At 45.6% G+C, this 13,826-nt stretch overlaps 1 protein-coding gene across 2 annotated transcripts in view; it reads left to right on the top strand.

Annotated features, from left to right (window-relative positions):
• Nucleotides 1-12,924, top strand: part of LOC137299402 (atypical chemokine receptor 2-like) — a 40,874-nt gene extending 27,950 nt beyond the window's left edge. For both annotated transcript variants that reach the window (XM_067968125.1, XM_067968116.1), the window contains exon 2: nt 6,301-12,924. In XM_067968125.1, coding sequence (XP_067824226.1) covers nt 6,326-7,429 — 1,104 coding nt within the window. In that variant the 5' untranslated portion in view covers nt 6,301-6,325 and the 3' untranslated portion in view covers nt 7,430-12,924. The remainder of the gene's footprint in view (nt 1-6,300) is intronic.
• The last annotated feature ends 902 nt before the right edge of the window (nt 12,925-13,826 follow it).

Here is a 13,826-nt window from a genome sequence, read left to right as displayed (position 1 = left end):
GGCGGCTCACCACCACCTTCTCATGGGCAATTAGGGATGGGCGATAAATGCTGGCCTCACCAGTGACGCCCACATCCCATGAACGAATGAAAAAAAAACGACCAGAGCACCGTGGTACAGGAGGCTGTTCAAGTGGGGGGAGTAAAAAGGAATGTGGTAGTGGTAGGGGATAGAATAGTTAGGGGGATAGACACTGTTCTTTGCAGCCGCGACCGAGAGTCCCGAAGGCTGTGTTGCCTGCCCAGTGACAGGATTAAGGACCTCTCCTCATGGCTGGAAAAGAACATGGAGGTTGAGGGGGAGGATCCAGTTGTTGTGATCCACAGAGGAACCAATGACATAGATAGAACTAAGAATGGGGTTCTGCTGAAACAGTTTGAGGAGCTGGGGTCTAAATTAATAAGCAGAACTTAAAAGGTAATAATCTCTGGATTACAACCTCAGCCACGAGCAAATTGGCATCGGGACAAACAGATCAGAGAGTTAAATGCGTGGCTCAAAGAGTGATGTGGGAGACAGGGGTTTCGATTCATGGGGCACTGACACCAGTACTGGGGAAAGAGAGAGCTGTTCCATTGGGACGGGCTCCACGTAAACCAGGCTGGGACCAGCGTCTCCTGGTGAATCGAATAAATAGGGCTAGAGTTAGGGCTTTAAACTAAAAAGAGGGGGGGAGGGGTCAGGTGAGGGGAAATTTAGAAATCTGATGAGAAAAGTCAAGGCAACAGAGTAGTGTAGTGATTTAGGTAAAGATAAGTGGAGTGTGGCAGGAAGGGACAGAGAGTTTGCCAATAATAGTGCAACAACAAATAAGGTCAAAGCAGGAAAAAATGGTAGAAAGTCAAAATTAAAGATACTTTATCTGAATGCACTGAGCATTCGTAACAAGATAGATGGATTAGTTGCACAATAGAGGTAAATGGGTTTGACCTAATAGCCATTACAGAGACATGGGGCTCGATTTTCAAATGAAAGTCCGAGTGCATTGGGGGCAGGGGGGCAGTGAAAATCAGGAAAATCCCGAGCGGGTAAGGAACCCGGCTCCAAACCGCCGACTTCCGCGTCTCACACAGATATACTTAAGGTGCTTTATTTGTTACATACATAAGGGGTTTTCTCAGGCGTACTGAAAACACACCTCTTACTATCAGTTCTGGAATGATAGGGATTATAAGGACAGATCAGACTCGGACACACGTTTTCGGGTTCAACCGTATTGTGTTTAATAAGATTAACAATAACACTAGTAAACAGTACAAACAGTACAACCCTGGCTTGTCCAATAAGCCCGACAGTGCTAAATTACCACGGCCTAATAAGAGAACCCTCCCGTGAAATAAACTAACACAGGACACCCCCCCCCACCCAGCACTAAAACCCTCTAAGGTTTGGTTGGGACTTACAATCACCCCCTCACACGGCTAAGTGGTCTTGTGCAGGCGCAGGCAGTACGCTCACCCCGATTGCCCGTTGTTGCTTCCAGCCTCTTCCTCCACATCTCGCTCCTGGTTCCGTACCGCCGACGCAGTTTCCAATTTCCAGTTTGACTCGAGGTCCGTTGATGAGGGATGAAGAGCAGCGCTCAGCCTCTGGCGGTGTTCTATTGAATGGAGCCGAGCCCCACTCGGGAGACTCGCTGTGGTTTGATGCCGAGGATAAGAGAGAAGAGAGCAGAGCCGAGCCCGGAACCGTTACCAAACGGCTCCTTATATCCCCAAAACCCATCACCTTTTCTCCCGCCAATACTGATTGATGTATTGACTCAGGTGATCTGTCTGAACCCTCCCCACCGTGGCCTGGACTGACTCATAACCTTTGAAATCTTTGTGAAAAATGCTATTTCGTTTTCCCGCTCCCAGGCCTTGCACCTGGAGAGACAATGGGTGTTGATTACTGGGTGTCTGTCATTTCCTGAGTTGATGGCCCCCATTAGTAGGTAATGGGTTTCGATCTCAAACCGATCTTGCTAAACTGGCTTCTCTCCTGGAAGACAATGGCCCGGCCATCTCCTGCCTTCCATCAGTTTCGCTGGGACTGAGTGTCTCTGAGTTACCTCTCGGGATATTGTTCCCAGTAATCATGTTAAATGGTGATGATGTCAATCGGCCTGGGTTCCCTTCCGCCCAGCCTATCAGCGTGAAATGTCCGTTTGAATATGAATGCACCTTAGTCAGGTTAGCCTGACTCGAAACTCCTGCCAGTCAATCCTATTCCCTAAGCCACTCCCACAAGCTTGCCAAACAGTACAGTTCTTTCTTGGGGATATTGGATTTAAAATATGATACATAAAAATGGCCAGAACGCTGGTGCTACACATAGTAGATAGTTGCAACGATTATCAACTTACCTGGGCAGCTTTCCCACGGCTTCTGATTCACCAGGCGTGAAGGGCCAGATCAGGCAAAAATAAACTAAATAAATTAAATAAAATAAGATTTCACAAAGTTAAAAAAAAAATCTACCTTTCAAACGATCTCACCTGCACCCCCCTGCTCCGATGTCCGATGTCTCTCCCCCCGATATCTTACCCCCGATGTCTTACCCCCAAATGTCTCTTCTCCGATGTCTCTTCTCCGAAGTTTCTTCTCTGATGTCTCACCCCCCCGCAATGTCTCCCCCTCCCTGATGATGTCCGATGTCCCCCCGCATCTTCGTCCCCCCAATCTTTGTGCCCCCCCATCTTTGTCCCCCACCAATCTTTGCGCCCAATGAGGTCTCTCTCTCTCTCTTTCCACCGTCATTGCAGCTCCTGTCAATCAGGCTGGCTGCTGGGTGCGAAACCCGGAAACAAGATTAATCAGCATCAATTACCTAGCGATCGTGTGGCGAATGGTAAGATTTTATTATCCGGTTTTGCTGCACGTCCATTGATCACCCCCCGGTGCCATCCCACTGCCATTTGAAAATCGAGCCCAAAGAGTCTGCAAGGGGATATAGACAGGTTAAGTGAGTGGGCAAGAAGGTGGCAGATGTGGGGAAATGTGAGGTTATTCACTTTGGTAGGAAGAATAGAAAAATAGAATACTGTTTAAATGGTGAGAAACTATTAAATGTTAGTGTCAAGAGAGACTTGGGTATCCTGGTACAAGAAACACAAGGGGCTCGATTTCCGCACCCCCGAGCGGGTGCGTTCGTGGCGGGGGGGTTGCGAAAATCGGGGATTCCCGGGCCCACTTCCGGGTTCCCCAGTGACGCGCTGACATGCTCACACAGCCCCCGCATGTGGGACTCCCGCCGGCAATTAAAGCCGACGGGGTGCCACTTAAAGTAATTGTTTAGGTACTTCAGGTGGTTTAGAGACCTGATTAACATGATATTTTAGGAGGCGTGGGATTTTGCAAACAACTGGGACTGTTTCCCGTACTGGGGGAAACACTCCCAGTTGAAGTGGACGTGTTGCAGCCATCAGCCTGTGGCAGCTGCAAAGGTCCATTTGACAGGTGGGGGGGGGGGGACCCTCAGTCATTGCAGGAGGCCACTCTGTCACTTGGGACAAAGTTTGGCCTCCACCACTCTCCTCCTAACAATAAAATTCACAAACTTGCACACTTACCTTGGTGTCCAGACACATTTACCTACCTTGCGGACCCCCTCAAATGTACATCTTGCGGATGGGGGCCGCCGCAGCTGCAGTCATGACCTCCTCAGAGGGCGAGCAGCATCACCAGTCTCGCCGGCCACGCCGTCCACCTCTGATACGTGGAGACCCACAACACAGTGCTGTGACACATCCACCTGCACAGCAGGAGGGAGGGCAACCACAGGGAGAGATGCGTCGCAGGGGGCACTACCCTCGCCACAGGGTCTACAGACCGAGGCTCAGCTTCCTGGACCTCTCTGAGCAGCAGTGCACACGGAGGCTCAGAGTCACTCAACATGTAGTCGTGGACATCTGCAGCCTCCTTCATGCCGAGCTGCTCCCACCTGGCCCGAGCACCATCTTTTTACCTGTCGCTGTCAAAGTCACCACTGCCCTCAACAACTTCTCCTCCGCATCCTTCCAGAGCGGGGACATCGCCGATGTTTCTCAGTCGTCTATACAAAAGAGCCCTGCAAATACACCTACACCCACTCTGCAGTGACACAATGGGTGGCATCAGTTGTGGGTCTTCATAGTGATCCTCAGGAAGGGCATTATTGCACAAACCAGACAAGATTTGCAAAGACGTGGCAGTAGTGGTGCTAATATAATATGTAATGTGAGTTGATCAGAAATTAAATATAAGTAAAAACCATGACAAACCCTCAAACGCCCTTGTGCATCCCCTTCATGCTCACGACACGTTGCCTTACACTTCCTACTACACATTTGTGATGCATGCCCTGTGGCTGCAGCACAGGTAGTGGCAGGTTGAGTGAGGCTGACTGTGAAAGAGATGCATGAGGGGGTGAGTATGAGATCGAGCCATGAGATTGTATGAGGATTGGGTTGAGCGGTAGTGGCAGGATGAGTACTGGCGAGGTGAGTAAGTGCAGGTAAGATGAGGATGAGCTTTGAGTGGGTGTCAGGAGTGATGTGATAGAGTAGTGTTGGCAGTGCAGAAGGAGATGTGGGGTGGGGGCGGTGATGTAGCAGATGGAGTGTAGGGGAATGAGTAAGTGTACTCACTGTGGCTGACCTACTTAGGTCATTGAAGCGCCTCCTGCACTGTATGCAGGTGCGCGATATGTTGGTGGTGCAGGTGACCTCCTCTGCCACCTCGAGCCAGGCCTTCTTGGTGGCAGAGGCAGGCCGCTTCCTCCCGCCCCGCCCGCCGGGGGGAACATCTCTGTCCTCCCCCTCCTCCTCACCCCATCCAATAATACCTGGAGTGAGGCATCATTAAACCTGGGAGCAGCCTTCCCCCTGGGTTGCTCCATGCTGTAATTTTTCCTATTTCCTGCAGCATCAGTCAGTGGTGGCCTGCCCCTTTAAATAGGGCTCCTCCAGCTGACAGCCTATGCTCCGCATGCGCAGTCTGCCCGCTGCGCAGCTTTCCAGCGCGAAACCCGGAAGCACAGGTAAGTGGCTCCAATTAGCCTGCGATTGCGTGCGGAGCACCCCGATTTCACCGGGCGCCGACCTCCTGCTGCGAATCCGTCGCCCTCCTAATATCGGGCCCAAGAAGTCAGCATGTAGGTACAGCAGGCAATTAGGAAAGCAAAAGGCATGTTGGCCTTTATTGCAAGGTTGGGTTGGAGTACTAGAGTAAGGAAGTTTTACTACAATTGTACAGGGCTTTGGTGAGACCTCACCTGGAGTACTGCGTACAGTTTTTGTCTCCTTATCTAAGGAAGGATATACTTGTTTTAGAAGCGGTGCAACGGAGGTTCACTAGATTAATTCCTGGGATGAGAGAAGGTTGCGAGGAGATTTGATAGAGGTATTCAAAATCATGAAGGGTCTAGACAGAGTAGATAGAGAGAAACTGTTCCCATTGGTGGGCATGGATTTAAGGTGATTGGCAAAAGAACCAAAGGTGACATGAGGGAAAACCTTTTACACAACGAGTGGTTAGGATCTGGAATGCACTGCCTGAGGGGGTGATGGAGGCAGATTCATTCATGATCTTCAAAAGGGAACTGGATAAGTAATTGAAAGTAAAAAATTTGCAGGGTTGCGGGATAGGGCGTGGGAGTGGGACTAGCTGGATTGCTCTTGCATCGAGCCGGAGTGGACTCGATGGGCCGAATGGCTTCTTCCGTGCTGTAACCTTTCTATGATTCTATGAGAGGATTGTCCTGTGATGAAAGATTGAGTAGAATGGGCCTATACTCTGAAGTTTAGAAGAATGAGGGGTGATCTCATTGAAACACATCAGATTCTGAGGGGGCTTGACAGGGTAGATGCTGACAGATTGTTTACCCTGGCTGGAGAATCTAGAACTAGAGGGCATAGTCGCAGGATAAGGGGTCGGCCATTTAAGACTGAGATGAGGAGGAATTTCTTCACTCAGTGGGTTGTGAATCTTTGTAATTCTCTACCCCAGGGGGTTGTGGTTGCTGAGTTGTTGAATATATACAAGGCTGAGTTAGATAAATTTTTGGACTGTAGAGGAATCAAGGGATATGGGGATCAGGCAGGAAAGTGGAGTTGAGGTTGAAGATCAGCCATGATCTGATTGAATGGTGGAGCAGGCTCGAGGGGCCGTATGGCCAACTCCTGCTCCTATTTCTTGTGTTCTTATGTTCGTCCTGAGGTTGGGGAAGAAAATAAGTATTTTTTTTGTACTCTTCAAAATATAAAAGGTCCAATCAAACCACTGCCTTTTTTTTGTTACAAATTTATTGAACACTTCTTATTTTTCTCTTTCATGTAAGGGCTCTGGAGCTTTCTGCCATTTCTATGAAGATGAGCAGCGTTAATTTGGAGGGGGCCCCCAACAACTCAAACTATGATGGCGGGGACTATAACTACACCGATGAGGACCTCACTCCCTTCCTGCCCTGCGTGAAGGATGAAGTCAAAGCCTTTGGGAAGATCTTCCTCCCAGTCCTGTACATCACGGTGTTTGCTTTCGGAATGCTAGGCAACAGCTTCCTTATCCTCATGATAATTAAGTACCTCAAGTTGAAAACAATGACTGAAATCTACCTGCTGAATTTGGCTATCTCCGACCTTCTGTTTGTCGTGTCTCTTCCCTTTTGGGCCACCTATGTGACCTCAGAGTGGATCTTTGGAAATGCCATGTGTAAAATAATAAGTGCCGTCTATAGCGTGAACTTCTACAGTGGTGTCTTCTTCATAGCCTGCATGAGTTTGGACATGTACCTCCAAATCGTCCACACGGTCTCCATGAAGAACCATCGGACGATCTACAAGAGCATTGTCATTAGTGCTGCTGTTTGGAGCCTGGCAATAATCGTTTCAATTCCTGAACTCATATTCAGTCAGTCCAGGAAGATCGCCGATAGGTACACTTGCCTCAGTCACTATGACGACGAGCAGCTGGTGATTTGGAAGACAACGATACAACTCCAGGTCAACATCATCGCGTTCGTCATTCCATTTTTTGCCATGATCTTCTTCTACGCCCGGATTGCCTCAGTCCTGCTCAAGTCCAGATCCTTTGGCAAGGACAAAGCCTTAAAGCTGGTCATCATATTGGTGACTGTGTTCTTCGTCTTGTGGTTCCCTTACAACATTGTCCTTTTCTTGCAATCCCTGGAGGACCATGGTGTGATTGACAACTGTGAGGTGAGCAAGAGGCTGGATTATGCCTTGCAAGTGACTGAGTCTATTGCCTTCACCCACTGCTGTTTCAATCCACTCCTCTACGCATTTGTGAATGAAAGGTTTAGGAGACACCTGAAGAGTATTTTACTGAAGTTAGTTCGGAAGAGCGGCTGTAACAAGAACCTGGGGATTACAGTCCCCACTACAGAGCGTAGTGAAACCAGCAAGCAGCAATACTGCATGTATTCTGAAGTAGAAATGACTGGGGTATAGTAGTGGGTTCATAAAGGGTGTTGGAGACACAATATCGATTAGAATTCAATTTTCTTGCTTCAAATCATGTTGAATTGGATCTTCCCAAACTTGTCAGCATGTACTGAGTACTTGTGAACAGCCATTCAACCTAACCAGACCAAACCACTGTGAAACATGTCGCATTATCATTACCTGAAGGGTAATTCCAATTCCTAGAAATTCTGCAAATGCTGAAACACCCATATCATGTGCGACACCATTACAGGCACCATTTTCTACAAATCAGACGGTTGTCCTCCAATCTAACTCACTTCATTCTTTCCCAGACCTTGCCTTACTCAGTCTCCCCTCGCCCGAGCATTGCCCTACTGCTGCTTCTTGACTTATCTGTATCTTCTCTCTTCAATTTGGGCATTGTTCGGATCCATGGGCCTAAATGGACAGGCTGTGGCATTGCTCACATTCAGTCAAAGAATATGGTTGCAGTTTGGGATAGACTGGAGAAGCTGGGGTTGTTCTTCTTAGAGCAGAGAAGGTTGAAAGGAGATTTGATAGAGGTGTTCAAAATCGTGGGGGGGTCTAGACAGAATAGACAGAGAGAAGCTGTTCCCATAGGTGGTAGGGTCGAGAACCAGAGGACACAGATTTAAGGTAATCGGCAAAAGAACCATAGGCGACTTGAGGAAAAACGTTTTTACACAGTGAGTGGGTAAGATTTGGAATGCACTGCCTGAAAGGGTGGTGGAGGTGGATTCAATCATGGCTTTCAAAAGGGAATTGGATAAATACGTGAAGGAAAAAAAATTGCAGGGCTACGGGGAAAAGGCAGGGGAGTGGGTCTAGCTGAATTGCTCTTGCAGAGAGCTGACATGGGCTCAACGGGCCAAATGGCCTCCTTCTGTGTTGTAACCACTCTATGATTCTATGTAAGTGAAGTAAATGGATAGCAGTAAAGTGATTTTTGACCGGCTCAAATTTCCCTGGTAGGAACATAGGAACAGGAGTAGGCCATTTAGCCCCTCAAGCCTGTTCCGCCATTCAATGTGATCATGACTGATCTGTGACCTAACTCTATATACCCATCTTAGCCCCATTACCCTTAATACCATTGATTAACAAAAATCTATCAATCTCAGATTTAAAATTAACAATTGAGCTAGCACCAACTGCTGTTTGGGGAAGAGAGTTCCAAACTTCTACCACCCTTTGCATATAGAAGTGTTTCCTAACTTCACTCCTGAAAGCCCTGGCTCTAATTTTTAGGCTATGTCCCTTAGTCCTCAACTCCCCAACCAGTGGAAATAGTTTCTCTCTATCTACCCTATCAGTTCCCCTTAATATCTTGAAAATAGGTAACAATGAAAAAGAACACTTCACCGCTTTTCACTTATTCCCGAGTTCCTGAGAAAATTGAGCCAATTAGAAAAGTGTCACCATTTTTTTGGTTTTATGATATGATCTTATTAAATGGCGGAGCAGGCTCGAAGGGCCGATTGGCCCACTCCTGCTCCTATTTCTTATGTTCTTATGATTACATTGAAAGTGTGATGTGCAGAATATGCAAGAATGATGAGTGAAACTTTACATTTGAAATTTTGCATTGCTTGTTTATTTTGACATGTTCTCAGAAACTGGGAACAGTAGAATCTCTTTAATTTATGTTTGTTTCTGAGAGAGACTGATAAAAACAAGCACAGCAGAGAAAGGGTTATTGTAAAGGAAGACAATCCTGGAAGGACTACCACCCTTCAAGTATGGAGGGATAGTCTAAATAAAAGTCTTGAATTTAGACATGTTATATAATCTTTGGTTCACTGAATAAGGAAAGATACAAGTTAGTTTAATACTTTCTTACAATTTTGGGGTATTAGTCCTCACTAAAAAAAAACACTCTCTAGCCAGATACAGCAATCTGTTTATTCAGTTAATCTAGGTGACAGCTAAATTGATTTCCATCTCTCTCTGAATGGTATTATAATTCATATTAATTTCTTTTGGAACATTGTATGTTCTCTAGCCATGCTTGAGAGGATTTGTAAGGCAGGTTATTTAATGACAATGACTTTTGGTTTGTTACGAAAACGTCTATTTTCTAACAATATACTTATTCAATAATTGTAGTGCGGCCAACTTAATTAAATCACTTGGGGGCAACTAAAGTTGTTTTCAACTCACAACACAAAAGTAAAGAGAGAGAGAGAGGCCATAGAAGAAGGAAGGTACAAGTGCAGAGGCACAATGCAGAGTCTCTGTTAGAGATAGCCAGATTCTCAGTGGAAAGTTAAAGTGCCTAATCCCTCCCCCAATGACGTAGGCAAGCTTACTGTGGTTTTTAATGGGTTACTTGGTTAGTTGAAATAACAACAACTTGCATTTATTTAGCGCCTTTAACGTAGTAAAACGTTCCAGACGCTTCATAGGAGCGTAATCAGACAAAGATTGACACCACGCCAAAGAAGGAGACATCAGGACAGGTGTCCAAATGCTTCGTCAAAGAGGTAGGTTTTAAGCAGCGTCCTAAAGGAGGAGAGAGAGATAGAGAGGCGGGGCGGTTTAGGGAGGGAATTCCAGAGCTTAGGGTCTAGATGCCTGAAGGCACGGCCGCCAATGGTGGGGCGAAGGAAGTGGGGGATGCACAAGAGGCCAAGGATGGAGGATCGCGGAGTTCGCGAAGGGCTGGAGGAAGTTACAGAGAGAGGGAGAGGCAATTCTATCACTCTAAGGAGTTGGTATTATCTGGAGGAAATAAGATTGGTACATTACTAGCATAAAGTCTGAGGATAAAATCATATAAATTGCAGCCATTTGGCTCATCATGCTTATATCAGGGCCTGCTCTTCAACTGCACCGATCTACTCCTATCCCATTTCCGAGCCCTTTCCACAAATCCCTTTCTATTCTTCATGAGAGTAAACTAGCAGGGAACATAAAAACTGACTGTAAAAGCTTCTGTAAATATGTCAAGAGAAAAAGATTAGTGAAGTCAGAAATAGGGGAAATTATAATGGGGAATAAAGAAACGGCAGAACAATTAAACACATACTTTGGTTCTGTCTTCACAAAGGAGGACACAAATAACCTCCTGGAAATGTTAGGGAACCAAGGGTCTAGTGAGAGGGAGGAACTGAAGGAAACCAGTATTAGTAAAAAAATAGTGCTTGGGAAATTAATGGGGCTAAAGGCTGGCAAATCCCCAGGGCCTGATAATCTACATCACAAAGTACGAAAGGAAGTGGCCCTGGAAATAGTGGATGCATTGGTGATCATCTTCCAAAATTCTATAGAAGCTGGAACAGTTCCTACAGATTGGAGGGTGGCAAATGTAACCCCAATATTTAAAAAAGGAGGGAGAGAAAAAGCAGGGAATTACAGACCAGTTAGCCTAACATCAATAGTGGGGAAAATGCTAGAGTCTATTATAAAAGGTGTGATAACAGAACACTTGGAGGGCATTAACGGGATTGGACAAAGTCAGCATGGGTTTATGAAAGGGAAATTATGCTTAACAAATTATGCTGGAGTTTTTTGAGGAGTTAACTAGTAGAATAGATAGGGGAGAACCAGTGGATGTGGGTGTATTTAAATTTTCAGAAGACTTTTGATAAGGTCCCACACAAGAGGTTAGTGTGCAAAATTAAAGCACATGGGATCGGGGGAATATGCTGGCATGGATTGAGAATTGGTTGACAGACAGGAAACAGAGAGTAGGAATAAACGGGTCTTTTTCCGGGTGGCAGGCAGTGACTAGTGGGGTACCGCAGGGATCAGTGCTTGGGCCCCAGCTATTCACAATCTATATCAATGATTTGGATGAGGAACTAAATGTAACATTTCCAAGTTTTCAGACGACATAAAGCTGGGGTGGAATGTGAGCTGTGAGGAGGATGCAAAGAGGCTCCAATGTGATTTAGACAAGTTGGGTGAGTGGGCAAGAACATGGCAGATGCAGTATAATATGGATAAATGTGAGGTTATCCACTTTGGTTGTAAAAACAGAAAGGCAGATTATTATCTGAATGGTGATAGATTGGGAAAAGGGGAGGTGCAACGAGACCTGGGTGTTCTTGTACACCAGTCGCTGAAAGCGAGCATTCAGGTGCAACAAGCAGTTAGGAAGGCGAATGGTATGTTGGCCTTCATTGCAAGAGGATTTGAGTACAGGAACAGGGATGTCTTACTGCAGTTATACAGGGCCTTGGTGAGACCACTTCTAGAGTATTGTGTGCAGTTTTGTTCTCCTTATCTGAGGAAGGATGTCCTTGCCATGGAGGGAGTGCAACGAAGGTTTACCAGACTGATTCCTGGGATGGCAGGACTGATGTATGAGGAGATATTGGGTCAACTAGGCCTATATTCACTAGAGTTTAGAAGAATGAGAGGTGATCTCATCGAAACATATAAAATTTTAACAGGACTAGACAGACTAGATGCAGGGAGGATGTTCCCGTTGGCTGGGGAGTCCAGAACCAGGGGTCACAGTCTCAGGATATGGGGTATGCCATTTAGAACTGAGATGAGGAGAAATTTCTTCACTCAGAGGGTGGTGAACCTGTGGAATTCTCTCCCACAGAAGGCAGTGGAGGCCAAGTCATTAGATGTATTCAAGAAGGAGATAGATATATTTCTTAATGCTAAAGGGATCAAGGGATATGGGGAAATAGCGGGAACAGGGTACTGAGTTAGACGATCAGCCATGATCATTTTGAATGGCGGAGCAGGCCCGAAGGGCCGAATGGCCTCCTCATGCTCCTATTTTCTATGTTTCTATGTTTCTATATTTCATTTTCAAATACTCATCCAGTTCTCCTTTAAATTATGTTAGAGTCTGCCTTAAAACCTACTCATGGTAAAGCGTTCCACGTTCTAATAACCCTCTATGAGAAAAATAATCTCAGGGGTCACAATATTTTGGTTCCAGACAACTTCTATGGGAAACTCCATTTTAAAAAGTGTCAACAAGTACCTGCAGTACCAGTTATGCTTCCAGGTGGCTCTTCGATAGACTATTTCAATGTTAATCTGTCACATAACATTAGTTTCCAGAACAACAGCTCTCCTCTGCTAACCTGTATGTGTAGAGTATCACAGTTTCCCGAGGTTGGGTAGGTTCTCTGGCTGGTCCAAAGTCATATGGTTTCTGATCTTTACAATGTTCTGAGACACACAGCGAAGCTTCCTATCAGTGACATGAACATTTGTAACTGTGGAGCAGTGCTTTACCCCTCCTAGACTTTTCTGCCTTTTAAAAAAAAATATATCGCCTTTGAGAATCATTACATAGCTGCACATAATGCAGAGTAAACAAGTGTATACTCGAGTATTAGCAACAAAGCAAAAGCATGTTTTATAACAGAAAGGCTACCTGTGTAATGGGTTAATTCAACTTATTCTGTGTAGCGGATGTATTTTAAATATATGCAACAAATATACATATATGTGTGACTCTACATCTAAATGTACAGAGGGCTTTCATACACTATATATATATATATGTGTATGAATGTACTTCTTTGAGAACTCAATAAATCTCTAAAAAAATACAACATTCTCGTTAGGTTCTTTGTTCTTAGCTTACAACAACAGGAAACAGACAGAACCTGGTACTACTCACAGGGCCCTGTGATCAGTGATCTGTGTATGTCCTGTTGACCAAGGTTATCGATTGCCATTGTTGGTTATGGCTACACAGGCCATGACTGACCATGAATTCGTATCCCCTGCCTCTCCCTGGTGTTCTTCCTTCGATTCTCTGATATGAGTTCTATATTTCTCCAAGTTTCTATCCTGTCTCCCTTCCTGCCATGTCGTTTGTTCACCCTGTGATCCAGGATCAGCGGCTCCATGATCACCTCTTTCTTGTATTGTTCACCTCACATCGCATGCAAACCCCACTTAATTAATATGCAAACTTGCCTCTGGATCGTGTAAAGATCGTAATCTCACCCATCTGCCCGTACGTCCCTTGATCAACAGCCCTCATGCTGTGATCAAATGGCCAACAGCCCAAACAATGTTAAAAGCAAAATACTGCAGATGCTGGAAATCTGAAATAAAAACAGGAAATGCTGGAAATACTCAGCAAGTCAGGCAGCATCTGTGGAAAAGGAAACAGAATTAACGTTTCAGGTCGATGACCTTTCGTCAGAACTGGAAAAATATACATATACGTGTCAATGTACATCTAAATATACAGAGGGCTTTCAGACACTACACACAACTTTTTCCAGTTCTGTCTCGCTGAGTATTTACAGCATTTTATTTACTGTTTTTATCAGTACCTTACACAATATTATCAAAACAGCTTCAGTTTACTGTTGTATCATCCGAGACTTATTAACCCCCTGTTTGCACCAAGCTGCTTTCTAAAATGGAGTTCGATCATCTACCCTGCTTCCTTGCAGCCCCTGGATGCCGA

Source organism: Heptranchias perlo, chromosome 2 (assembly GCF_035084215.1).
Source record: "Heptranchias perlo isolate sHepPer1 chromosome 2, sHepPer1.hap1, whole genome shotgun sequence".
NCBI lineage: Eukaryota > Metazoa > Chordata > Chondrichthyes > Hexanchiformes > Hexanchidae > Heptranchias > Heptranchias perlo.
Note: the sequence above shows the minus strand (reverse complement) of the source record. Positions and strands in the feature narration are given on the sequence as shown.